This window comes from Pleuronectes platessa, chromosome 11 (genome assembly GCF_947347685.1).
Source record: "Pleuronectes platessa chromosome 11, fPlePla1.1, whole genome shotgun sequence".
In the NCBI taxonomy this organism is placed as follows: domain Eukaryota; kingdom Metazoa; phylum Chordata; class Actinopteri; order Pleuronectiformes; family Pleuronectidae; genus Pleuronectes; species Pleuronectes platessa.
Window position 1 is genome coordinate 1,431,386 of NC_070636.1, and position 27,887 is coordinate 1,459,272.

The 27,887-nt window shown below is 44.4% G+C and overlaps 4 protein-coding genes across 4 annotated transcripts in view; 1 reads left to right on the plus strand and 3 right to left on the minus strand.

Moving 5' to 3' along the window:
* The window catches only part of LOC128450900 (E3 ubiquitin-protein ligase TRIM35), a 454,970-nt gene that overhangs the window by 75,919 nt on the left and 351,164 nt on the right, over nucleotides 1-27,887 (minus strand). The gene's annotated exons all lie outside the window — the stretch shown is intronic.
* sgpp1b (sphingosine-1-phosphate phosphatase 1b) lies at nucleotides 1,362-27,705 on the plus strand. The gene is made up of 3 exons (XM_053434737.1): nucleotides 1,362-2,450; nucleotides 8,703-8,792; nucleotides 22,694-27,705. The coding sequence occupies exons 1-3, from the start codon at nucleotides 1,686-1,688 to the stop codon at nucleotides 23,243-23,245; spliced, it is 1,407 nt and encodes a 468-aa protein (XP_053290712.1). The 5' UTR covers nucleotides 1,362-1,685; the 3' UTR covers nucleotides 23,246-27,705.
* On the minus strand, nucleotides 14,153-16,423 carry LOC128450899 (tripartite motif-containing protein 16-like protein). Its single transcript, XM_053434658.1, has one exon. The coding sequence runs from the start codon at nucleotides 15,892-15,894 to the stop codon at nucleotides 14,449-14,451; it is 1,446 nt and encodes a 481-aa protein (XP_053290633.1). The 5' UTR covers nucleotides 15,895-16,423; the 3' UTR covers nucleotides 14,153-14,448.
* On the minus strand, nucleotides 16,442-18,520 carry LOC128450897 (E3 ubiquitin-protein ligase TRIM16-like). The gene has a single exon (XM_053434654.1). It carries the CDS (start codon nucleotides 18,511-18,513, stop codon nucleotides 17,056-17,058), a length of 1,458 nt encoding a protein of 485 aa, XP_053290629.1. The 5' UTR covers nucleotides 18,514-18,520; the 3' UTR covers nucleotides 16,442-17,055.

The window sequence follows — 27,887 nt, forward strand, 5'->3', positions numbered from 1 at the left end:
CATCAAAATGTTTGTTTTAAAGCTGAATATCAAAGAGCAGAATGTCTTTAAATTGATTCTTATATTTCATATTTTCTACTTTGAGTCCTGATTAAAAACAGCGCAGGTGACTGAGTTCTCTCTAGAACTGTCACAAGATCTTTTATTATTCAATGCGGCAAAATGCTTGTTTCATAAAAGTGAGTAATGTGCAGCGAGGTGATGACTCATCCTCTGTGGTTCGTCTGTTCTGTGCGTCTGTGAGTTTCACTTCATCTGAACATGTGCATCTTAAAACCACCGAGACAACGACACAGTGACAAAGTGACTATTAGAAAAACTTGAAATTTTAATGCAAGAATTTATATTTTGATGAAATCCACATTTAAGATGAACTATTTTGAAAAAAAGGGCCATTGAACTTTATTTCAGGTGATTGATTAACTAATAAAGTATGAAACGTGACAATGTTTACAAGTGTGTTGCGTTTCTCTCTCTCTCTCCCCCCCTCTATCTCTCCCCTCTCTCTCCCCCCCCCTCTTAATTTTTAAATAAGGCTTCATAGTAAGTGTGGTGACTTTACGTCATGACGTCATGCACACGTTCAATGTTATTGTGCGTGCGCGCCAGAACCACTGGTGCCTTCAGGTGCACTGAAATAACTCGAACATTAGAGAGTTGAGTCATGACGCATACGAACCCATCAAACAACAAATTTAATTGCGATTCATGACTAAATGTTCATCATTTGATCAATATGCTGATTGATTAATTGATTGATGCAATAAATGACCAATCGCAACCAATCAGAGACCCTGACAAAGATACAAGGCTACGGACATATTTGTTTTATGAGCTAAGGAACTACCTATGCCATAAAGTTTATGACATAACCTATATCTTATTAACCCTTTCCAAGTGCTTTTTCCTCATCTCCCGAATATCGCAGCATGTCAGAGAGAGAAGTCATGGTCACCCTGCGGTAAACGTAATGTAAACATCATTGCAGCCAAATCCAATAATAAGTAAGACATAAGTAACTGGCGACCACTTCTTCAGATGTAAAAAAAACAACATAAAAAAGACCCAGCATGCATTCATAAGGCTCCTCTGGTGTCATGCAAGTGTCCGGCAGCCAACATTCATATTCGACTAGTAACGGCATCATTTACACCATGTTTTTAATCTTAGTGTTCTCTGGAGCCACGTTCAAGGGTTGTCTGATAGGAGTCCATTGTATGTAACCGCAGTCTATCTTAGTAATGAGTTTAACAGGAGATAAAAGCACGAATCAGTCTTGTTTTGTCACTTTGAAGTGATAAAAAGATGATTTATAGCTGAATGGTGATATTTCCGATAGTCAGTGAAGGCAGCACGGCAGGGGCGCTCTCTCCGAGTCTGTCAGTCCCGCACTGAGCTCAAACCGCGGAACCTGAACGCACCAGGACCGAGAGACTGGCCGGGTCGTCCGTCACCGCCCGGGAGAAAGCATCCGTTAAACGGCTTCATTAGCGGCGTCGCACCGAGACTGGGGCTTTAAACACGGATCCGGATTCACCTGTCGTGATGCGCGGGTGAGCCAGCTAACGTTAGCCGGAGAACTAGCATCCGCCGCCCGGCTGTAAAAGTACCGGGGTCCGAGCTCCTGTCCTCGGCTGCGTGTGGGCGAGTCAATCGGATTCAACTCGCGGGGGAACGACGGGGCCATGGAGGCGTTGCGTTACCTCCAGGACCCGCACCTTGTCGCCCGCTTCCAGAACATTTGCGGGGTTCGCGGGAAGTTTTCCAGAAGCGTCTCTGCCGCCGACAGCAGCGGGACAGCGGGGCGGACCGGCTCGCACAACAACGGGGCATGTAGTCCCCACACCGCCGGGGAGAAGGAGAGTGGAAAGCTCCCCTTCGGTGGAGCTGGGGACGGGGACTCGGTGACGGCCGCCGGGGCTCGGAGGAGGACTACCGGGGCTGATGATGACAAAAGCCCCGGGGATGGATGTGAAACCGCTCCTCGGAACGGGGCGCCACTGTGCGGGGGAGATGCGGGCAGCAGCGCGCCCTCCCCGGGGGAGCTCGGTCCCAGCGACCCGGAGGTTGTCTCCACGGTGAAGCCCCTCCGGAGGAACTCCCTGACGGGGGACGCCGGGCAGGAGTTCCTGATTGAGAACCGGTTCCTGTTCTACCTGTTCACGTTCGGAACCGAGCTGGGCAACGAGCTGTTCTACATCACCTTCTTCCCCTTCGTCATCTGGAACCTGGACGCCTTCGTGGGCCGGCGGCTGATCATGGTGTGGGTGTGGGTCATGTACCTGGGCCAGTGCACCAAGGACGTGATCGGGTGGCCGCGGCCCAAGTCCCCGCCCGTGGTGAAGGTGGAGATGTTCTACAACTCGGAGTACAGCATGCCGTCCACACACGCCATGTCCAGCACCGCCATCCCTTTCTCCCTGGTCTTCATCTCCTGCAGCCGCTGGGAGGTACAGTACCTTCTCCTCTGCCTAACTTTACCACCTCAACAACCAGGTCCACACAAGAGAAACACAACAGTTCCCACAACTACTGTGCAGAGAGAAATCTCCCTTTTAAAGGTGCAGTGTGTAGAATGTAGTGGCCTCTAGTGGTGAAGTGTCATGTTGCAGCTGAACGCTCCTCACTTCACCCTCTGGTTCCAAACATGAGACAGAACCTGTCGTAGCTTCAGTCGTCATCGAAACTCAAAAGATGAGAAGTTTGTCCAGTCTGGGCTACTGTAACAAACATGGCTGCCTCCGTGGAGACGAGCCGCTCCTGATGAAAAGATAAAGTATTTAAATATAAAGTATTTAAATATAAATGGACGAATCTGGAGTAAAGAAAACAACAATTCGTACAGTTTAGATGAAACACACCAGTTCAAGCATCACTAGGATACTTTATATTCACTTTCTGCCAGTTGACTCTTTCACGTAAAGAAAGACGTCCGTCCTCACACGACCCTCCGTCCCCCTGGGGACAGTCTGAAGGAGAAGTGGACATCGGCCACTTCCCCTCCTCACATCTCCTGACAAAGTTTCCTCCGATGTTTCACAACCTCCGTTCTCCTCGTGCAAACAAAACCAGACATGATCACTTGACATCGAAATAAACCGCAAAGCATCATGGGTGAGAATTGAAAATCGTTGCTGACCTTTCACCTCCTTACACGGGCCGTCCGATAAACAAGCGGTTGTAACCTCAAGAACTTTGAACAACTTTTTATTGCAATGCTTTATGAACTACGCAACTTAATTTTACACTTCTGTAATTGCTATAAAACGTTATGACCAGCCCTTTGAACCAGCTCCATTTAAAACTTGATTAATACGAACATTTTACACATTAAGTTTATATCAGTCTTAACTTTTCGTCTCTTATGCTGAGTTTATACTAGTTTGTGACTAAATGTTGACACGTGCACGTTCAGCTGAGCGGTTGTACACAAACTAAAAGAATCTTCGGTTTTATTTACATTAAGTATTTATTGTGTTGGTTTTTGTTCAACGTCACTAAATGTGCAAATTGTTACAAACCAGTGAAGAATGTCCACAACGTCTTCAAATGTACTGTCGGTCCAACATATGACATAAATATACATAAATCCTAAATCCCTAAGAGGTAATCATCAAACCCTCTTAACAAAGGCATTTAATTAAGGTTTGATATTTTCCAGTTTAACTTTATAATGAAAGGAAAACACAGAAACAACCACATTTACATTTCTTATGTTGTTTATTCAGAATAATAAAAGTTTGAAAGGTTCATATCTGCAGCTTCTTTATCCGTCAGCTAATAACTCGGTTCTGCTCCTCTGTACTTTAAACAATTACAAGCTGTTCTAATGTGGAGTCTTATCAACACTAACATATCAGTGTCAATGTAGAAAAGAGGCTTTAGATATGTCCTCCAGTCCCACATCCCAACTGGTGCCACAGGATCCCAGGGACTCTGTCCTCCGGAGTGCGTCCTCTGTCTCCTGAGGCTTCGTCATTAACAGTTAATGAGTGGCCGGCTCGGGAGATACAGTGACAGCAGCCGGGTTCACTGTGCACTCGGTGTACGACACGGGAATCAAACTCGCCGTGGCCACAACAAGACGACAAGTCCTCGACTGTTCAGTCTGGTGTGAAACTCTTCAGGAATTTATCAAAAGTTCAGTTCACTGGTTTTACACCTTCTCACATGTGAATATCTGATTTATTAAGTTTATTTAGATGAAGAATTTAAATGTGAGAACTTTGGCAGAAGTGTTTTGACATGTTATTGATCCATATCATTATTGGCTGCTTCTATCCTCTTGTATAACTTCTCGTAAGTTAGGAAACCTTGGACTCTCTGTCAGCCTCAGTTCTTTGGCTTCAGCCTTACAGCATCATTACATTTAGCATTCAGCACGTTAACCCCTGAGTCGGTAACATTTCATCTACCAACGTGTTTCTCCAACAGTTCAACTCAGTCCAGGGGAACTTGAACTTTGACTGAATCACTGGAATAAAACTGGTGCAGGAATTTAGATTCAACAAACCAGTCTGTGTTGTTCTTTGGTTCATCTCCTCCTATTCTCTTGGGAGGAACAACACTCAATTGTGTCTTGTCTGTAGAAGCCAACAGACAGTCTGTGTCCCTCAGTGTGTCCACACAGTGAGGGACATGAACAACCACCTGCAGGAAGTCCACTTGTTTCTTACTGGAATGAGAGACTCCAGCAGATTGTTCCTCTTTGACCAGAGTTCAGTCTAAGCTCTAAACATTCTGCAGTGTTGTCACAGTTTCCGGGTTGTAACACGTGTTGTGTAATGAGCTTTAGGGAACGTGTGTGTGTGTGTGTGTGTGTGTGTGTGTGTGTGTGTGTGTGTGTGTGTGTGTGTGTGTGTGTGTGTGTGTGTGTGTGTGTGTGTGTGTGTGTGTGTGTGTGTGTGTGTGTGTGTGTGTGTGTGTGACGTGTGACGTGTGGCCAGATCTGCAACAACGTGCAGATAAACTCCATTAGTGGATTCTAAACCTGAAGAAGTTGGAAGCTGCTATTCCATAATAATAATTATATATCTCGCATCGCCTCGAGCTTTAAACTCAAAGGAACCCGGTCCAGTTCCCATCATGCTTTGCCAAGGTCTCCAGAGAGTTTCTTGGTGTGTAGCAGTCCTTACTTTGCTGCGTGTGGTAAAAACAGCCATGCGTGGGATCACTGTGTTGTGTTGTTTGAATCCCGGCAGGCCAGGGCAGAGGTGGGATTGATTTACGGCCCTGTGCCTCCCCGTCTGTTCGCCAGAGGAGGAGATAAGAGAGGCGACCCCTGACCGGCGAGTGTGGGGCTCAGAGATAAGACTGATTCAGAGTCAGTATCTCTCTCCTTTCTCCTCAATGTCACTAAAGGTCTAAATTTACAATCAGATAAACGGTTTGACGTTTCCCAATCCACGACTTCGCTTAAACACCCGGAACAAAGTGATCTCTGTGCCGGGGTTTGAAATACAGACAACTCATCTGCTCATGTGGAACAACAGATAAGAGACTGTTATATGGTTCTCAGCTGTCGGCCTGACTGGGAGGATGAGAAACGTTGCCACCTACAGGCAACAAGGGGTGTTGCAGCAGGCCCCCGAGCGGAAAGAGGCCAGAACTGTGCACGTTATGTGCACGTTACAAGGTGTTAATGTTACCTGGTGGCCACCGGAGGTTCTCCTGCCCGATCAGAAGGAGAGAGAGTGAGGGGAGGGTTCATTATTTGGTGTCAAACTACAACCTGAGCACCAGATGTCACTAAATTCAGCACACTGGTCCTTTAACTCTTTCTAAAGGAACACAAGCCCGTCCCGTCTCAGCCGATAAAGAGGTTTATTTCAAAAACTACGTCATCCAGAAGTTGCATTTGAAAAGCAAACAAACCATCAGGGTGTTAGATGAAGAACCATTAGAGACCCGGAGAAGGAGGTCCGTCTCCGACCTCCTCTGCTACCGGCTGCAGCCGCTCTGGTTCCTCTCTGATTCTCTGCCTGGGCCGGCTGGTCTGAGCACAGCAGGAATGTTTGGATTTGAATGAGCTGCAGTCAGAGACGGGCCCGTCCCTCGCCTTCGCCCAGCTCAGACAATAACTCGAGCCAGATGTCTCCACGGAAGATAATCCAAACAGTGAAGCAAGAGAGACGACCGGGGAAAGAGAGGAGCAGTTCACGGAGAGGGAAGGAGGAGATTAGACAAGATGAGACTGGAGGGAAAGAGCTGGAGAAAGAACAGAGGAGAGAAGTGGTTAAAGGCGAGGAGAGAGGATTAATCCAGAAAAGTGATAGAGAGGAAAACAATAAGATAGACTACAGGGCGAAGAGAAGCCTGGAGAGGGAGAGATGAGAGGGTGAAAGGAGGAGTGGAGGAATGAAGTGATAAATCAGATGAGGCCACATCACGTGATGAGGTTTCTTTAAGTTCTTGTTCTGTGGTTGAGTTAAACCAGAACTGAATCCTCGTGGTGAACAGGCTTTGTGTTGGACTTCCTCCCTCAGGTGGGGTCTCTCCAGCTGGTCCCTCCCTCAGGTGGGGTCTCTCCAGCTGGTCCCTCCACCAGGGAGGTCTCTTCTGTGGTGTTCACCAGACGGGACCAGGCCTTCGTGATGTTTGGTTTCTGAGAGAAGTGGTCGAGGCCGTTTATAATGACAGAGAAACAAGAGTTGCACTTTTTCTAAGATTTGAAATTCATATGCAGAAACCAAATGTTCAGACGCAGCTTAGTTTGAACGAAGTGAAGGAGACGCACCCTAGAAATGAAGATATGAATTCATCACTGTCATTCTAACCCCACGTACGTGTCACGTTAGCCAGCTCAGAGCTAACCGTGCTCTGAGGCTAACAGTCAATAAGCAGTGAGCCTAGAACCACAAGCCACACAAGAAACACACCACGTCCATAGAGCCGTGCATGAGGCGGCCGCGGCAGCACCACTGTGGTCACGGGCCTGAGGCCAGAGCGAGCATGCAAACACGGCCGTGGGACCCCGGTGACCCTCTGTTTGCACACGGCTGGGATGTCCCCCCCCCCCCTCGGCTGCCCTCCCTCTCCCCTCTGACTCTCCGCTGGTTTGATCCCAGCTTGTCGGGCAGCAGCTCCTGACTCAGCTGCACAGCTCGTCCACGGACATGAAGATGCTGGTTCCCAACCAAAGGGTCCCCACAGCTGAACTGGTTTGGAAAGGGCTCTCAGGGTTTATAATTAGCAGGTTCAAGTGGTGGTTGGAGATTCACTCACTGGAGTCTCCTGTTGCAGGTCGGACACCTGGTGTTGTTTAATCCTTCAGTGATCTCTCTCTCTTTCCAGGTGACAATAATCTGTCCCAAAAGACAGAATGATGATGTTTTTACCCAGTTTGAGTTTACAGATGTGTTCTAATGACTGTGTGTGTGTGTGTTTGTGTGTGTGTGTGTGTGTGTGTGTGTGTGTGTCGGAGTAAGAGAGAGAGAGGTAGATAGATAGAGCGGAGTCAGGAGTGCCATTCAACAGACGATACACCCCCTCCCCTCCCCCAAACGCTCTAAGGTCTGGGAGTCAGGGTGATGTCATTTATGTGTGTGTCTGTGTGTGTGTGTGTGTGAATCTGAGCTCTCTCAACACACAGGAGCCACAATGAGGAGAACAAAAGGCTTTTTCAGTGAGTGTGCAAACCTCAGCAGCAGCAGCCTCTCATCCGTCATCTCTTCTCTTCTCTGTACTGAGTAGTAGTTGGAAACTATTTAGAATGTGTTGTTGTGTTTACAGCACAGGCAGCGGCGTCTTCTTTCCTAGTTGTCGTCTTCCACGTGCACGGCTCCTCTGATATTTGTCTTCTTACGTCATCGACCAGTTCACACCGTCCTGCATGAGAATCTCCGGCTGTGTTCTCATAGCACTGACTCGGACATTACAGAGTTTCTACCAGAAGAAACTCCAGAGAGAATGTCAGCAGCACCTGTGTTCTCCCCCCCCCAGGATAATTTCATGTTATTATTATGAGTGCAGGTTTGAAAGCAGCTTCAAAGTGACGCATGACTCGTTGGTCTCTCGGCGGCGCGTTTTTGCAGAGTGCTGAGTCATGTCGGTCTCACGGCTCTCGACTTGCATCACAAACTGAAGAACGGTGACTCACTGATCAAGATTAAAAAACAAAGGATCAGAGTCACATGGAGGAAATGAGATCTGACTCTGGACATCTGTAGCCTTCAGCTCTAAGCCCCTCCCTTCTCTCTTTGCTACAGTAAAAGTACATTTGATAAGGAAACAGCTGATTTGCTGAAATTTTTACGAGCTCCTCTGAGTCAGATAATCGTTCTGCAGCGTTTGATCGAGGCCGGTGACGAACTGCTCACAGAACAAAGTGTAGCTCTATACGTCTGAATAATTAACATGCAGCAGTGTGATATGTTCGCTTGGATGCAGCAACTCACTATCAAGTATTATTGCATAATAAAAAAATGACACAAATACAAATTAAGATTTTATTTTAACCCATAAAATGCAAACATAAATACACTTAAATGCTGATTTACAGATTAGCGTGAAACACATCAGTCTGTAGTTTATATTGAACTTTTATGGAGCTACCAGTGAATCACAGAGGAATTGATGGATTCATTAATATTGGAAGTTGTTATTTTGCTCTGGTTCCTTCAGGTTTAAGTTTCTTCTGCTGTTGATTATGAAGCTGTGTGACTTGTACTTGGGTTGATGATGGTGTCCTGTCCTCTCCACAGTACCCGCTCCCACTGGGCCTGGGTCTGGCTCTCTGCTGGTGTCTGCTGGTCTGCGTCAGTCGAATCTACATGGGAATGCACTCAGTCCTGGTGAGTCTGAACACACACACACACACACACACACGCACACACACACACACACACACGGTGCCAGCGTTGCCACCTGCAGTGCCAATGTAGCGTCACTGTGTGTTTGAACATGATAGCCGACCTGCAGGAAACACTATCTGACCTGCGGCTGCTCCAGAACTGGGTCTGCAGCAGCTTCTGGTGTCAGCTACACAATCACCAGAGGAACCATAGAACCACGCAGCATAGAACAGCTGCTCACAATGAGGTGGTTCCACAAACTGTGTCCAGGAGGTAGCTGTGATAAGATCAGTCTGCACCGTGAGGCTCAAACATCAGAGTGAAGTAGCACACACACACACACACACAAACACACAAGCAAAACACAATTTGATGCTTTAAGATGTAAACTACCCCTTAAGACGATCAAGGAAAAGTACTTTTTACTCGAAATTAAATTCCTAAATATGAACCTCTCCTATATCCTCCTCTTTATTTTGGTGAGGCATCACGACCTCGACATGCTTAGGCCTGAACACGTCTGTGCCCAGCGCAGGTGTGTGTGTGTGTGAGTGAGGTAATACAAGGCAGCAACTCTCAGACTTACTGGAAAACCATTTGGCCCACAGCAGAGCTCAGCTGGATGAGATCACTGCTGTTACGTACAGGTGCTATTACGAAACACAGAATCCTACACCGCAGGGCGGGTGTGTTTAAACCTCAGGTTCCCCAGCAGCTTCACAGTGTGTCTCACAGTCTGGAAACCACCCTTTCAAAAAACACACAAAGGGAAACACAATGTGAGTGTGCTCACTTTACCTGGGAGAAAAGCTCCTCCTGCAAATTTACCAGTCGTCCTGTGGGAGTTATGGAAATGGAGTTGAGGCTTCATATGTTATCGTTTAACCAGAAAACACTAAAAAGGATAAACGACAGCATCGAGCATTAAACTGTAGCAGGTTGACGTGACTGTGCTCTTTTACAGGACAATGATAATATGTCCTGTAAAATATATAATGTCTCTTTCAGAATAAGGTCTACGGTCAGATTGTTGGTGTCCATTTAAACGCAGTCACTGAAGATAGTCCGGTGTCGACTGACCAGCAGTAAACAGCCCCGCTCAAATCCACCTTCTATTGGACGACTTTTCTGTTTTTTTATACAACATTACTGAAGTCATCAAATTTTCCGGACCCCCCTCTGTTTCTCCTCCAGTCGTCTAGAACAGTGATTCTTAACCATAGGGCCGCAAGAAACTTTCGGTTTTGCACCTGTGGGCCGCTTGGGCCGTGGGACCGCATAGGTTATCAACTGAATACACCAGATATGTTAATTAATGTGTACGCGCGGATTCAGGTGACGCCAGAGCTACTAGGCTATGCTATCCATGAGACGCTCAGTTACAATGCAGCCTCCGACCACATGGTGGCGGTACTGCGTTAGTTGTTTAACAAGCTCACAGAACAACAGAAGAAGATCGACATTCAGCTAGGTAGTGATGGAGAAGTTTTTAAAGAGGAAAAATGAAGATAAAAGTGGTGCTGGACCCCCCCAAAAGACAAAATGTGTGCGTAAATACAATCCCGACTTCATTCGGTATGGATTTGTGAACGGGGGTAGTGAGGAAGAGCCGAGAGCCCAGTGTGTGGAGTGTGGGCTGACGCTATCTAATGAAGCTTTAAAGCCCTCGAAGCTACAGCGGCACCTAGAGACCAAGCATCCGACGCTCGTGGGAAAGCCGGTAGAATTTTTTAAGAGAAAAGAAAATGGGCTGCAGATGCAGAAAAAATGTATTGTGTCACTGACTGGCAACTCTAAATGTGCACTGAAAGCAAGCTACCTCGTAGCCAGACGTGTGGCACAGAGTAAAAAACCATTCACCATAGCGGAGGAGTTGGTTCTCCCTGCCGCCGTGGATATGTGCCGTGAGATGATCGGAGAGGCCGCTGCAAAGAAGCTGCTGACCATCCCACTCTCCAACGACACTGTGAGTCACCGTATCGCGGACATGGCCTCAGACATACAGCAGCAACTTCTTGATAGAATAAAAAGTAGTCCATTTTTCTCTTTGCAAATGGATGAGTCCACGGATGTCACAAATGCCGTACTGCTGTTGGTCATTGTTCGCTATCGCTGGGACAGTAGTTTGCACGAAGACATTCTGTTCTGTGGAGAGCTACCAACACGAGCTACGGCTCAGGAATGTTTCCGCTGCATTGATAAATACTTCACTGAGAACGGCCTGGACTGGCAGAACTGTGTCGGAGTGTGTAGTGACGGCGCAGCGTCAATGACTGGCAGGCATCGCGGTGTCATCAGACAGATACTGGAGCGTGCACCAGAAGCTAAATGGACACACTGTTTTCTCCACCGTGAAAGCCTTGCAGCGAAAAAGATGTCACCAGAGTTCCACGAAGTGATGACTATATGTGTGAAAACCATCAACTTTATTAAAAACAATGCTGTGAACAAAGCGTTTGTTTGAACTGAAGAATGAGGTCTTCACTTTCCTCACTGAGAAAAAATCTCCTTTTGCACATTACTATGCTGACACAAAGTTCACAGCAAAACTTGCCTACCTCTGTGACATTTTTTCACTACTGAACCAGCTGAACATCTCTCTTCAAGGAAGAAACAGCAACATATGTTTTGTTGCAGACAAAGTTCAAGCTTTCAAGAGGAAACTTGCTTTGTGGACAAAGAGGGCCCAGGAAAAGAGGATGGACATGTTTCCACTTTTGTCTGACATTTTGGAAAACTGCCCTCAGGTGATGATCAGTGACTCAGTCTCTCAGCACCTCTCACAACTGGCAGAGAAATTTGATGAGTACTTTCCTGAGGATCCCAGAGAGGGACACATGTGGATTTTGGACCCATTTTCTGTGGATCCCACTGCAAATGATGTTGCTTTGCCCTCATGTCTGGAATCACAGCTTCTGGAAGTTTCCACCGACAGCACTTTAAAATTGCAGTGGGGCAAACTAGACCTGGGCTCCTTCTGGATTGCTGTCTCAAAGGAGTACCCATGTCTTGCACTGAGGGCTGTGAAACTCCTTCTCCCATTCACAACTACATACCTGTGTGAGTCAGGGTTCTCCATTGTGGCCACAACTAAAACCAAAGCCCGAAACAGACTCAGAACAACGCTGGAGGCTACTTTGAGAGTGAGCCTTTCCCCCATTCCACCCAGATTGGATCTGATTGTGTCTCAGAGGCAGGCCCAGGTGTCTCATTAAGAGTTGAAGATAAAAAAAATAAGTTGTAGCTTGTTAAAAACGTACTGTTTTGACTGTTCATTGATTTGGTTGTTTATTTGTTCAAGATATAAAGAGCAACATCTGGTTCTGCCATGCAAAAATGAAAACTGCTGAAGCAATTGTTAAATGAATCTGCTGATTATAAGGCTATAGTCATTTGCACTTTATTTCAATTTAATTTAGAGTTTATTTATTTAATTTAAAAACATATATTATAGAATATAAAAATATATTCTATAATTAATTATATAACAATATAATTATTAATATATAATATTTATTTTTGAATGCATTTATTTTATCACCACCTTTTTTATTGATTGATGATTTTTATTTTGGAAAGAAAACACTTTTCCTGTGTTGTGATTTGAGTTTAATATGTAAATAGCCTATTACAAATGCATTTAAGGCAGATTAAACTGTTCAAATTCATGACATTTTCTTCCTTGTATTTCTTGCTCCGTATATTATCAGCAAAAGTTATTGAAAGTTTAATAAAAATCTTTGTGGTGATCACATTTTATCATGTCATTGTATTATTTATTTAGCTTGTTAGCTTGTTAAACTGTACATGGATTTGATCTATTATTGAATAGAAATGAGTGAGATCAATTAACTACAGTGTTAACATTTAATGGGCCCCGGGTCACTTTGCACTGAAAAAATTGGGCCTCAGGGTCAAAAAGGTTAAGAACCCCTGGTCTAGAAGACAATAAACTCAAAGGTTCTGAATTAACTTCGACTACGTAACTTTAAGGAAAAACATGTTCTCCAGAGATCTTTCTGTGAAGTTTTCTGTCCTCCTGTCGGTCACGTTAACCTTGAACGGGCTCATTGCTCTTGTTGGTGAATGATGTCAGTCTCGGTGCACTGTGGTCACGGCTTTTTCACGGTGATGACGGACGGTGGTGAGGGACCAGCCGTGATGACATCATGACATCCTGCTGGCTCTGCTGGCAGACACTCTACAGAAGGTAGTTCCACATCAGAGGCTTCTTCTTAACGGACTTTCTCACCACCACTCAGAGACTATATTACTGTTTCAGATAAACAAGACCTGACCTAGAAAAAGTTCTACAATGATTCATTCAGCTGTTTATTAGATTTACGATTCACGGAGAGAAAATTACAACAAAGGTCTCGACTGTCAGTGACGACCAGAGGCAACAAATCCTCAGTCTCTGATGAGGACTTTGATGTTTCCTAAGAAGTCACTGAATGCTGTGATTGTGGTTCCGACAAATAAACGCAACAAATAAACATTCACTCAATAATAATATATCATTTCAATGTTCCTCACACAGTCGTTCAGGCTGTTTGTGAGAGGAGGTCAAACCCCAGGTTTGTCGTCGTTGCTGCTCTGTAGTAAGTCGTCCAACTTATATTTGCACCTTATCTCTTATATTTGTTTGTTACTTTGTCTAAAATAATTCACACACTACAATGTAAAATACTGATGGCATGCAAAAGGTCAGCCGCACTGCCTTGTACTGTTCGTTGGTTACACCTTACTTTAAAAACAGAAGATAGAACTAGGGCTATGTTGTAGCACTGACGGGCCCGAGCACCCGCACGTTGAAGCCTGTTGTGGTCGGTGAAGAGAGCGTTCGATGCCCAAGTGCACGTCTCCGCACTGCAGCAGGATAAACGCTTCACTTCCTGCGTCCGTCACTCGACGTCGATCCTTGCCTGCATATGCTCATTACGGTCCACGTTACCAAATAGCACTGGGAAGTTTCACACTGGGAAGGTTTTATGTAAATCGAATGATAGTTGTAAAAAAAAGCTTACTTCCTGTTGCCGGTAGGTGGCGCAATCACTTTTATTACGTGCAGATATACAGATCTGTTCAAGTGGGGGCTCTGATGTAGCGTGAGCAATTTTGTGTCAATTGGACAATGTTAGAACAACTTAATTTTCACACTGATCAGTAGGGCTGCAACTAACGACTATTCTGATAGTCGATTAATCATCGATTATTGAAACGATTAATCGACTAATCGGATTATGAATGACACAAATTCTCAATTGCTCTTATTAACTAACAGCTTTTCGATTTAGCTAGAGGTTGTTCCAGGCATTTGATGACTGAAAATAAAGACAATAAATAAAGTTGATACTTCATTCAAAAAAAAATATTTTAATAAACTTTGCTGCATATTAGGGTACTGTTGACACAAAAGCAAAGAAAAATCTAGTATTTATCCATTTAAAACCAAGAACAGGCAAAGTGCTGATACTAAAAATAAATTAAAAATCAAGTATCCATTTTTCCTGTTAAAAAAAGATTAGGGTAAGTATCAGCAATAGAAACATAAAAACAACAAAACTACAGTTTTCTTTGGACTGCATAATTGGGAGACAAAAGAAGTTAAAGATTTACATACAGAATCTCAATCACTGCTTTTAATGAATCAAGTCTATTTGAGTTTACAGAACTCAGCTGTGGATCCATCATTATAAACACTAACTCCAGCATAGAGAGGCTGAGTGAATGTGGTCTTCACTCTGTGGAGGAGAGTCATGGTGTCAGAGACTCTGTAGAAGGACAGAACACCTGCACTGTGATCCAGGTACACTCCTACTCTGGAGGGCACAGGACCTGACACTGGAGTCTGGACGTTGTTGTAAGAAAACGAATGACTGTTTCTACCACAATAGAATGACCAAGATTTATCATTGAATCCAAATAAACATTCAAGTGAGTCTCCTGCTCTGCTGATTTTCTTGTATGCGACTCCTACACCAACTGCTCCTCCCACCTCCACCTCCCAGTAACGACGCCCAGTCAGACTCTCTCTACTCAGGACCTGAGGCCAGAAAGTGAATCTGTCTGGGTGATCAGAATAAGATTGTTCTTCTCTCATAAATGTTACGTCTCTGTTTCCCTCAGATAATAACAGACGTTTGTTTGCTGTGTTTGGATCCAGTGTGATTTCCTGTGAATATTTTAAGAAGTCAGCTCTGGTCTCTGGCTCTGGTTGTGGCAGTGAAACATCCACTTGAGACACAATCTGTAGAATCTCTGTCTCTGTCTCACTCAGAAGGTCCTGTAGTCGACCTCTGACCTGGGACACAGCTGCTGTCACGTCCTTAAAGTTCCTCAGAGGACGGATCCTGAAGCTGGATGAGTGTGTAGATCCACTGAGTGGTGATAGTGAGGGGTAGTTGTGTAGAAACTGGTTGTGATCCTCTGTGTCTGATAGCTGCTGCAGTTCCTGGTCTTTCCTCTTCAGCTCAGTGATCTCCTGCTCCAGTCTCTCCTGAAGCTCTCTGACTCGACTCACTTCAGTTTCCTGCTGGGATCTGATCTGCTGCTTCACATCAGACCTTCTTTTCTCCAGCAGACGGATCATCTCAGTGAAGATCTCCTCACTGTCCTCCACTGCTTTATCAGCAGAGCCATTGATGGCCTCCTCCTCCTGTTGAAGCAGCTTCACGTCTTTCTCTGTGTCCTGGACTCTCTGCTGGATTGTTTGTTTGTTCTCCTGGAGCTTCTCTGAGGGCTCCACCAGCTTGTGCTTCTTCAATGGAGCTGACTGAAGATGAGGCTGGAGGTGTTTTTTCCAATAAGAGGTCAAACGAACCCGACAGGACTTGAGAGCTTTGAGTAGTCCAGTCTTCTTCCGCCCCTTCACTGAATCCGTTAACATAGTGTTTCTCTCCAGGACAGGCCTCGGTGTGAAGGTCTGTCTACACTGAGGACAGCTGTAGCTTCCTCTCTCCTCCTCTTTGTCCCAGTGGGTGTTAATACAGCTCTTACAGTAGCTGTGTCCACAGCCAGTAGTCACCGGATCCTTCAGTAGATCCACACAGATCGAACAGGAGAGTGTTTGTCTGGCCGGTTGATTTTCTTGCTGCGCCATTTCAGCTGCTGCCAGAGACTGTAGAATAGTTTGACTTCCTCCGAACAGAAACAGATCTCTGCTCCTCTCTCTCTCGTTCACTTCCTCTTTTTCCACGTTTTAACACACTAATTAACTCTATTAAGAGCAACAGTATGGTCTATCGCTATCACTATACTGGACTTATAGATCTGTTCAGGTCAAAAACACTCTTTTCTCTCTACAGATCTTATAAATCTTTCACCTTTACATCTAAGACATCAGAGGATTCTAACATCACCGACACTGTGACATTAAAGCAAACTGACAACTAATAATATTTGCTTAATGAATCCTTTGAAGTGTTTTTTTATATGTGCAGCTCATTTGAGATGTATATTGTAAAGCAGCCAAGAGCAGTTCATCAAAGATTAAAACATGTCACTTCCTGTAGCCAGCAGGTGGCGCTGTAATGAAGAGTCAATATTGATGTGTATCTTATCAGGGCGGGACTGTGAATATATGAATGAGGTTTGAGGCTGAAAGAACAATGCACAGAGGAGTAATAATAAATCCCTCTTTTTTGGCGAATCATCAAAATGTCACGCCACGCCACGGTCACACAGTGTGATGAAATCATATATACCGAGGTAGTTTATATCTCCATCTTGTTGAGATGACATTCACAGAAGTTGAAGTTGATCTAATGAAAGCCCAAGGAGTAGTAGTTCGGAGCCGGTTGGATAATGCAGAGAGGATTTACAAGTGGATTTACAAAGTACTTCCTGTTTCATGGCGAATCAGTAGGTGGCGCTATGAAACTGAGGAAATATTGACACATAGAGCTATTCAAGCTTGGACTCTGATCATGTGAAAGAAGTTTGGTGGTGATAGGACAATGCACAGTGGAGTTATGACAACATCTTGACCTTCGCCAGAGGAGACAATGTTGTCATTGATGTGCGACGAAGGATGATCAGTCGCACATCGATGTTTACGCGGTTTGAGGAAATGTCACAATTCTGACCATGATCCAATGAGTTTATTGAGCCTATTTGCACCCAGGAGCAGTTCATCAAAGTATAAAACATGTCACTTCCTGTAGCCAGCAGGTGGCGCTGTGATTTGATCAACAAACATGTAGACAAAAGAAGTTAAAGATTTAAACACAGAATCTAAATCACTGCTTTTAATGAATCAAGTCTATTTGAGTTTACAGAACTCAGCTGTGGATCCATCATTATAAACGCTAACTCCAGCATAGAGAGGCTGAGTGAATGTGGTCTGGACTCTGTGGAGGAGAGTCATGGTGTCAGAGACTCTGTAGAAGGACAGAACACCTGCACTGTGATCCAGGTACACTCCTACTCTGGAGGGCACAGGACCTGACACTGGAGTCTGGACGTTGTTGTAAGAAAACGAATGACTGTTTCTACCACAATAGAATGACCAAGATTTATCATTGAATCCAAATAAACATTCAAGTGAGTCTCCTGCTCTGCTGATTTTCTTGTATGCGACTCCTACACCAACTGCTCCTCCCACCTCCACCTCCCAGTAACAAGGTCCAGTCAGACTCTCTCTAGTCAGGACCTGAGGCCAGAAACTGAATCTGTCTGGGTGATCAGAATAAGATTGTTCTTCTCTCATAAAGGTTACTTCTCTGTTTCCATCAGATAATAACAGACGTTTGTTTACTGTGTTTGGATCCAGTGTGATTTCCTGTGAATATTTTAAGAAGTCAGCTCTGGTCTCTGGCTCTGGTTGTCGCAGTAAAACATCCACTTGAGACACAATCTGTAAAATCTGTGTCTCTGTATCACTCAGAATGTCCTGTATTCGACCTCTGACCTGGGACACAGCTGCTGTCACGTCCTCAAAGTTCCTCAGAGGACGGATCCTGATGCTGGATGAGTGTGTAGATCCACTGAGTGGTGACAGTGAGGGGTAGTTGTGTAGAAACTGGTTGTGGTCCTCTGTGTCTGAGAGCTGCTTCAGTTCCTGGTCTTTCCTCTTCAGCTCAGTGATCTCCTGCTCCAGTCTCTCCTGAAGCTCTCTGTCTCGACTCACTTCAGTTTCCTGCTGGGATCTGATCTGCTGTTCCACATCAGAGCTTCTTTTCTCCAGCAGACGGATCATCTCAGTGAAGATCTCCTCACTGTCCTCCACTGCTTTATCAGCAGAGCCATTGAGGGCCTCCTCCTGTTGAAGCAGCTTCACGTCTTTCTCTGTGTCCTGGATTCTCTGCTGGATTGTTTGTCTCCTCAGCCTGAGCTCTCTCTGCCTCTCAGTCCTTTCTGCTGCAGCTGACACTGTGTCGTGGTCTTTATGTTCCTCCAAAGAGCAGAGATAACAGATACACTGCTGATCAGTGCGGCAGAACATCTTCATCACCTCGTCGTGACGAGAGCAGATCTTCTTCAGCTCCTTCACTAAATCAGTTAACATGGTGTTTTTCTCCAGGACAGGCCTCGGTGTGAAGGTCTGTCTACACTGAGGACAGCTGTAGCTTCCTCTCTCCTCCTCTTTGTCCCAGTGGGTGTGAATACAGCTCTTACAGTAGCTGTGTCCACAGCCAGTAGTCACCGGATCCTTCAGTAGATCCACACAGATCGAACAGGAGAGTGTTTGTCTGGCCGGTTGATTTTCTTGCTGCTCCATTTCAGCTGCTACCAGAGACTGTAGAATAGTTTGACTTCCTCCGAACAGAAACAGATCTCTGCTCCTCCCTCTCTTTCACTTCCTCTTTTTCCCACGTTTTAACAGATCTGTTCAGGTCAAAAACACTCTTTTCTCTCTACAGATCTTATAAATCTTTCACCTTTACATCTACAACATCAAAGGATTCTAACATCACCGACACTGTGACATTAAAGCAAACTGACAACTAATAATATTTTCTTAATGAATCCTTTGAAGTGTTTTTTTATATGTGCAGCTCATTTAAGCTGTATATTGTAAAGCAGCCAAGAGCAGTTCATCAAAGATTAAAACATGTCACTTCCTGTAGCCAGCAGGTGGCGCTGTAATGAAGAGTCAATATTGATATGGATCTGATCAGGGCGGGACTGTGAATGTGTGAATGAGGTTTCAGGCTGAAAGAACAATGCACAGAGGAGTTATAATTAATCCCTCATTTTTGGAGAAATCCTCAAAATGTCACGCCACACCACGGTCACACAGTGTGATGAAATCATATATACACCGAGGTAGTTTATATCTCCATCTTGTTGAGATGACATTCACAGAAGTTGAAGTTGATCTAATGAAAGCCCAAGGACAAGTTCATCAGATTTATTTTGGTTTGTCATGAAAAGACAAATGTCCCTATCGATTTTCGGCCAATCTTTGTGCCAGGGCTTCACTTTAGGGGGCGTTAGTCAGTTATTTTGTACAACTGCGAATTGATGAACTTTGACGCCACGCCACCAATATGGTTTTTGACAAAAAGTCCCAGTGATCTTATGCCAATATCAATGTCTTGAGACACTTTTGACACAGTTGGACATGGTTGCAGTCAGTGATGAGGAGGAATACTTCCAAGTGTAAGATGTTCCAAAAACAAGACATTTCCTGTTGCCACCAGGGGGCGCTGTGATTTTAATTCATAATTTCTGTGTAGATGTCATCAGGCCGGGACTCTTGTCTTACATGTCTAGTTTGGACTCAATTGCACCAAATATGTCTGAGATACAGAAAATTGTGTTTTGATGGCCTGTCATCAAACTTATACGCAACGCCACGATCACACCGTCTGATGAGAACTCGAAATTCGAGGTAGTTTATATCGCCACCTTGTTGTGATGACACTCATGTCCATATGAAGTTGATCTGACGAAAAACCCTGGGACAAGTACACCAAAGAAAAAATTTAGAAAACTGCAAAAATGGCCACTAAATCCAAAATGGCGGGCTTCCTGTTGCGTTTTTCCCATTGCACCTGTTGACCTTTATTTTTGTCTAACTTTGATACACCTGGGTTACCATTTTGCCACACCCATTTCAAATTACTGCAGAATACAATAACTTTTAGGATTTTGAATTTCCTGCAAACATCGGTAAGAATTTGAGCGTCTAGGCCCTGGAGAAGCCCAAAAGGGAAATACAAATCCTTCGAAATACAATAGGGCCTCCCAGCGTAGGTGCTCGGGCCCTAACCAAGCTGATATCATTAGTTTCTAAAAGCAGGGAATCTGTCTCCTATCAAAGGCCTTTTCAGTTTTTCTACTATCCTTCCAGAGGGAACACATACATCTCTCTCACCTCTTCAATGTGATGGTTAGAAGTTCAGCTTTTAGTTTTGAACTCTCTCACCACGGAACCCTCCTGCAGAACATCGTCTCCTTCAGAATGTGTCTGGTGAAATCTGCTTGCTGGAAACCGGACCTAAGCCGCAGAGCACTCCCTTTGTTTCACCGCTGTTCTTTCACCTGCAGGTTTCCAGCTGTAGTAATGTTGTGTAACTATATGTAGACAGAGAATGTGAGTTACACAGTGGGCTTCAACTTGAGCCCCATTGTTTTCAGCCTTCTTTTGGTAAATTGCTATCATCAACACTAAAACTTTCTATTGCTAGTGCGATATCAGTGGTTACGAAAAGTGTCACTGGTTTACTTTGATACCGAAGAACAATTAAATGTGATGATTCTCCAGCAAGTTGTGTAGTTGTGAGGAGCGTCTCCTTCCTGTTTATTGATAACTGGGGGTTAGAGATTTATGTCCTATGGAAGTGTAAGTCCTTCTGAATCTAATAACATGTCTTTATTCTGAATGGACAGAATTGACTCCAGTTCTGACTCCAGGAAGAAAGAGTGTTAACTCCAAGATGGTGAGATCCGGAATCAGTTTTGGTTTTTCTTTAACCACCAACTTGTTTAAAAGAAGATGTCAGAAACAGCCGGTTTGGGTGGAGACTTGGGCTGGGTTAGGGTTAGCTGCAAAAAGCTGCTCCGCTGATGATAATGATGACAAACCCTTCGATTGAAGGATGAAAGAGCGCTCTCCCTCTCCCTCTCCCTCTCCCTCTCCCTCTAACTCTCCCTCTCCCCTTTCCCTCTCGCTCTCGCTCTCCCTCTCCCCTTCCGCTCTCGCTCTCCCTCTCAGTCTCCCTCTCGCTCTCGCTCTCACTCTCCCTCTCCCCTTTCCCTCTCCCTCTCGCTCTCGCTCCCCCTCTCCCCTTTCCCTTCCCCTTTCGCTCTCGCTCTCGCTCTCCCTCTCCCTCTCCCTTTCCCTCTCCCTCTCGCTCTCCCCTTTCCCTCTCCCTCTCCCTCTCCCTCTCCCCTTTCCGTCTCCCTCTCCCTCTCCCTCTCCCCTCTCCCTCTCCCTCTCGCTCTCGCCTTCGCTCTCCCTCTCGCTCTCGCTCTCGCTCTCTAACTCTCAGTTCACCATGCTTTTGTTTGATTCCCTTATTCCAGACGAGAAGCACGGTTCCCACTCTTCTTTGTACATCTTAAACTAGTAATGCGCTCCTACTCTGATGTAACGTGAAGATTTAAGGCTCATTCATCACTGTCTGACATTTTATACTAAATGCGCAGCTACATTGAAATACAGTTGCTCTGCCTGGACCACATGTTACAGCCTGGGCTGTAGAGACTGTTATCAGTCTGCTTTCCATGTGTTCAACTTGTGTAATCATGTGATGGAAGCTGATAGCAGGAACCATTAAGTCATTATGTGGTCCAGAGGAACAGCAGGCAGGAGTCACACTGGGTCAGGCTCCATATTCAGGTCTATTAGTGGTTCTGTTTCCACTGAGGCCACAATACAAACACTCATTTATTTTCATTATCAGATACTTTAGGTAAAAGCTTCTCTGACATGAGCTGAGCTGTTCCTCCAGCCGTTCCTTCTGCTCTTGTTCTCTCTGGAAGCTGTAGGTTCTTGTTCCAGAGCTTCCTCGGCTTGTGTCAGCTGAGGAGAACATTACAGACGGACGCCTGCAAAGCTTTCCCTCAACACGTGTGTGTTCTTGGGCGAGAGAGGGCAGCGTGAGTTTGTATCGGCTGGAGCGATAAATCTCTGTGACCTTCAGAGAGGTTTTCCTGTCTGTTATCTCGCGGCTGAGTTCCCGTTAACTGCTCACAGTAAAACGTGTCCTTGTGGTTTCTCCTGGAACACGAGAACCCGCTGAGCCGTCTCCAACCCGTGAGGCGGGGCTGCAGGTTAATGACTGATGGACATCGGGGGCAGGAACCCTTCTTCTGACGTGGGACGATTTTAACAACGTCCCTGTCAATCACTGAACTGCTCGTCTGATGTCAGATGGTAGTGATGACGATACCAAGCATCAGCCTCTGTAGTGTCATTTCCAAATTCATAAAATTAGTAAAGCATCTGGATTTGTCGCAGAAGTTAATAATGAATCTTGATAAACTGTATAATGAAAATCAACAGTGGATTTTCTTATTTTAGTGTGGATAGCAGGTGGTTACTTAAAATAATAATAATAAAGATGGTGAACAGATGCAATAAGATTTGTTATTTTAATATTAAGGGTTAATCCACATGTCAGTTTGCTGCTCGGCTCAATTAATAAACTTTGGTAACGACCTTTGAGTTTGAGTCCAGAGTTCACCGCCGGGCTGAGCTCGCTGACTTCCTGTTTCCTGTCAGCAGTCCTCAACTTCCTTCATCCATCACAAGGAAATGTATCAACAAATATTTATCTCAAGTGATTCTGATCTAGTTCCAGTGCTCGGGACTATCAGCAGTTTATCACAGGGACAATTAAGTCTGATAAATATAATACAAGCCCTCAGAGGCCAGGAATGTTCTGTTTCACCCTCATTTTACAAGAGTCTCAACATCACTGAGATAAAACTGCTTCTGTTTCCTCCAGGACGTCATAGCTGGTGTCCTCTACAGTGTCCTGATCCTGCTCGTCTTCCTCCCAGTCCTGGACCTGATTGACGGCTTCAACCTGACCTACCGCTATGCGCCGCTCCTCATCATCTCCCTCCACCTGGGCCTGGGCCTCTTCTCCTTCACCCTGGACACCTGGAGCACCTCGCGGGGCGACACCGCTCAGATCCTGGGCACGGGCGCCGGCGTGGCGCTGGCCTCCCACGTCAACCACTACCTGGGCCTGCTGCCCGACCAGACGCCGGACCAGCTCCCGTTAGCCTTCCCCGCCCTCAGCGTGGGCCTGGTGGGTGCGGCCCTGCTGCGGCTGGTCGTGGGAGTCCTGGTGCTGATGGCCACGCGGGCGCTGATGAAGGCCATCACCATCCCGCTGGTGTGCTGGGTGACCGGCGTGCCGAGCGGGGACGTGAGGAAGGCCCGGCAGCACATGGAGGTGGAGCTGCCCTACCGATACATCGTGTACGGGGTGGTGGGCTTCAACGTGCTCTTCCTGGTCCCGTGGCTCTTCAGCTACGTGCAGTTCTCCTGACTGGACGTGGGCTCACTTCATGGTCATTGAAACGGTGAAGTGACGCAGCAGAACTTGACCTGCTGCTGTTGTCAGATCAGTTCCGCTGCTTCTTCTCATCTCAAACCACTTCCTGTTCCATAGGCAGCTGCGTTGAGGCCAGAGAAGATGAATTAAAGCCTCAACGATGATCCGCTGCCTGTTTCACAGTTTTTCCTCTTCTTGGCTCAGAGTCACTTTCAGAACAGACTGAACAGGAGCCGCTGTTTGCTCCTCACAGCTGTTTGCTCCTCACAGCTGTTTGCTCCTCACAGCTTCCCAGTGTCCTGAGGACCAGGACGTTCTGCAGATTTAACCCAGACCCTCTCCACCCACGGTCCTCTCCTCTTTAGATTTATTTAAAATCCAACGACTCTGGTCTGAAGCCAGGAGACGCTGCGAGGTCAGAGCCGACCATCCAGTCCTCCTCCTCCTCCTCCTCCTCCTCTCCTCCTCCTCCTCTTCCTCCTCCTCCTCCTCCTCCTCCTCCTTTATTCATTTTACAAGCAACAAAACAAAATAACATTTCACAGTGGCCTCTGAAAGACTGAAAAAACCACTGATTGCTACTGATTGCCGACCTGTCTCTATTCACTTTTTTATTAATCCTATTATTATTATTATTATTAATAAGGCCCCAGACAAAGGACCAAACGGGTAAGAAGACCTTTACATTGATTTGATGGACCAGTGAAAGATGCAGTTTTCAATGTGAGGCTGCAGCTCACGATTATTTTCATCCACATTTATCTGCTGATTTTCTTTTCAGTAAATTGTTTTGTTTAAAAAAAGAAAATCTGAAACAGTGATTAAAGAAAATAGAAAATGATGCAACCTGAAAAATATATATTTGATTAAAAAAAGAAAAGACTGATTGAATCGTGAAATCAGAAGCTCTGAACTTTGTGGTTCTTTGTCTGAAGCTTGTGGATCGTTCCATTCCACCTTCCTCTCTTTTGTCTCACGTCTCAAAGCAATAAGATGATTTTATAATAATTCCTTTTTCCTGTGTGGGAGTTAGTTCGAATGCGAACAGGTTGATGTCATTTCCTGACAGATCTCCTTCAGACCTTTGGGAATCGAACGTTTGATCGCACGTGTACAGTGTTTTCTTAAAGGGCTCCTCCCACTCGGGCTGCTCTGTTGACTCTTCCTGTTCGACCTCCGCTCTGAGACGGATCCACTTCTCCTGTGAGCTGAGAGAAGCAGCGACGAGGCACATCCCTGATCCAGAGGGAGGTCTGTGAGGATTTCCTGATGTTTGTGTTTTAACACTGTAAAATCTGATTGGTGGTTTGATAACCTGGAGCTTCATGTGTCCACGGTGAGGAAACCCCCGCTCTGATGTAGATTCACTGGTCGAGTTCGGACCGATATTTCACTTTGAGTTTTTTTGTGTGCCTGCTTTTCTTCTGGTTCTAGTTCTACATGTAGATTCCAGCAGGAATCTATTACAACACTTGTTTGGACCCTCATGTTCTGTTGGAGTTGAACAATACAAGGGTCATGAACTCACAATTCTATCAGTTCAACGATAATCCATGTACACACACACACACACACACACACACACACACGTGATGTCATGTCACTGATCGCTGTCAAATTCCACATTTTCGAGTATTTGAGAAAAAGAAAATTCAATATTCAAGGTTCATTCATTCACTTAAAGCTGTTGAAGGACAAAACCACGAGTTTATTCTTTTCTCCTCTTTGTTATTTTTTCCTTAAATAAAATAAAATGTGATTTTAAGTTGTCAAACAACTTCAGAAACTTAATTTGGATGAAAGAAGTTGAGTCAAAATCCCGGTTGTGAGAAGTGGTGAACCTACAGATCTCTGTGATCGTGGACGTTCATCAGAACGTGGTTCAGACACACGGGTTCGATTCCCTCTGTTTGAATCGTGTCTCTGACAGTTTGTCCTGAATCTGTCCTCGAGGAATAAACACAACATCTGGACCTGATGTGTCCTTCACTCTGGGTGAAACCATCCTGCTGAGTCTTCTCCTCTGCAGCAGCTGTGGTTGAAGTGCCTTGCTCCAGGGCACTCGCAGGACTGTTTTCCATCTGGTGACGTGCTCAGGTGCTTCATTTGAGCACAGCAGGTTCAGCTGGAAGCTTGTTTTTGTTGTTTCTTGTACACGGTACTTTCCTAATATTATAATATTAATGCACTGTTCCCAGAATGCACTGCCCCCCCAGCACCTCGAGCCGGGCACAAAGGGGGAAGTTGGTCCTGAACGTCAGTATTTTGTAATTTTCCTCATTTCCTGTAACTTTGAGTCGGGATAAAGACAAACTGAAGTTTGGAGAAATATTCAAAATGATAAGATTTTACCACAAACCCTGAATGAATGAAAGTTCCTTTAATAAACAGATTGTCCTTTTAGACCAAACTACAAATGGCAGCTTCCCCTGAGGGTGTGTGGCCTCGTGCAGACTCGCTCTCTCAGATTGTTGTGGTGTTTTGTCTGTTTGTGGTTTCCTCTCTGCAGCAGTGAAACCAGACGCGTTTCATTTGTTGTTTTATTGACAAACACACAACCTCTGTTAGTTCCATTGTCACTTTATAAGGTTCGTTTTACTGTGGGATAATCCCCAGGTTGTCAGGGTAACAAAATCATATCAGAGTTTGGTTTAAAAACTGAATTGTTTATTCAGCTTAAATCGATTTGTGTTGTGAAGTTGTTGACACACACTCATTTTGTTAGAACGCTGTAGTGATCAGAGAATTACACAGGAGGGGAACACTTTATCTTTCTGTGGTATTTATATCCAGACTCTGTTTCCTGCAGGTGGAGGAACAATCTGGAAAATCAGATTGTCAGATAAGATTAGACCAAACATCCTGTGTGTGTGTGTGTGTGTGTGTGTGTGTGTGTGTGTGTGTGTGTGTGTGTGTGTGTGTGTGTGTGTGTGTGTGTGTGTGTGTGTGTGTGTGTGTGTGTGTGTGTGTGATTCAAATTTGTTTGGTAAATTTACAGAATTTGTCATTTTGTTTGTTACAGTTCATTATGATGTAATTTGATAAAATTTTGAATTAGAATACATTTTGTTTTATAATGTGACATAATCCCACATTTTATTATGTTAGTAAAATGACATTTTATTGACAATATTAAATCCTAAAAATTATTTGTTATTCCAATTTTAGTTTTTGGTAAAATTTCAAATTTTTTCATAATCCTACATTTCATTATTTCACGTTAGGATTTTATTGTATAATTTATAAATTTCTAGAATTGGTTATGTAGTATAATTTCAAATTATTCTCCTAAACAGTATTTATTTGACATTTGTTATAAACCTATTTTAATCACAAAATTTTATAAAATCTCAAATTTAATTTATCCTAAATCATAATCCTAGACGTTCTAGTTTGGCCATTTGGCCAATTTCAAAAATCTATAATGCAACTTATGTTACCGACATTATTTTAGACACGAGGCAAATCTTTACCATTTCACAAATTCAATCACTATCATCACATTTTTACCTGATGGTAGTTTTTATAAAATTCAAAATTTGATACAATTTTCATTTTAATTCAAAAGCAAAATAGTAGCACCCTGTATGTTTCAATGAGCTCAGATCATTGATACAATGAGTGATTTATTAGTCAATACATGATAATTAAGAAAGTATATCAGCTCCCCTGCGCCCCCTGGTGGCTGGCGGTGCAGCGCCGCTCTCTACTTAACGACTCTTCTTCGTGTGTTTCTGAGACGTTTTCCGACTGAATCTCAGAGAAATGACTTTTGATATGAAATCCTTTCTGACCAAACCCCCGGTGGTTGAACCGTGTCGCTGCAGCTCCGTTAGCGTTAGCGTAGCTTCCGTTTAGTGCCTTTGATCAGGACCAGGAATGTTTTTACCGTTCACGTGAAAACTCCTGACTCATTCTCTCACTCTCTCTCCTGTAGCTTCGCCTTTTGCACTTTGTAGCTGCAGACACGTTTTCCAGTGTAGAGATAAATAGATAATAAGTAAAAACATTTCCTGGTAAATGTCATGAAGTTTTCTACTGAAGGTTTAAAGCCGATTCTTCTCACTTAAGCAGCAACTCTATGTTGAAGTATTTTTATTTTAACCTTGGATATATTTGTGATCAATCGCATGAAAAAAAGTTTGAATAAGTTTTTTAAATTAGCTTTTTTTACAACCCCCCCCCCCCATAAAAAATATCATCCTATTGTTCATCTGTTTGATTTGAGAAGTTGTATAATGTTTAAAATGTTGAATTCCAAATACAGCACAAATTAATCTGTACAAAACAAGTTCTATGTTTCTTCATTTGCGTCAGTTTCTAGTTTCACAGTATTTTCTTTTTTATATATATATATATATCTACAGATTTTATTGTTTGATTTTATTTGATTTCAAAATTTGGCTCCAGTTGTCTGATTGTTTGTGTGGAATAAAAAAATGATGTTAAAATGATTCACCTGCTGATTTGTGATCGTCGTCACTCAGATGCTACAGACACTGAATCAATGATTTACCTTTCAAATTAATAAATACAACTGAATTAATATAACTAGCTATTTTGATGGCGTTCACATGAATTCACCCAGTTCCTTTATAATATGCAATAAAAAACAATATGGGACCCAGGGGTAAAT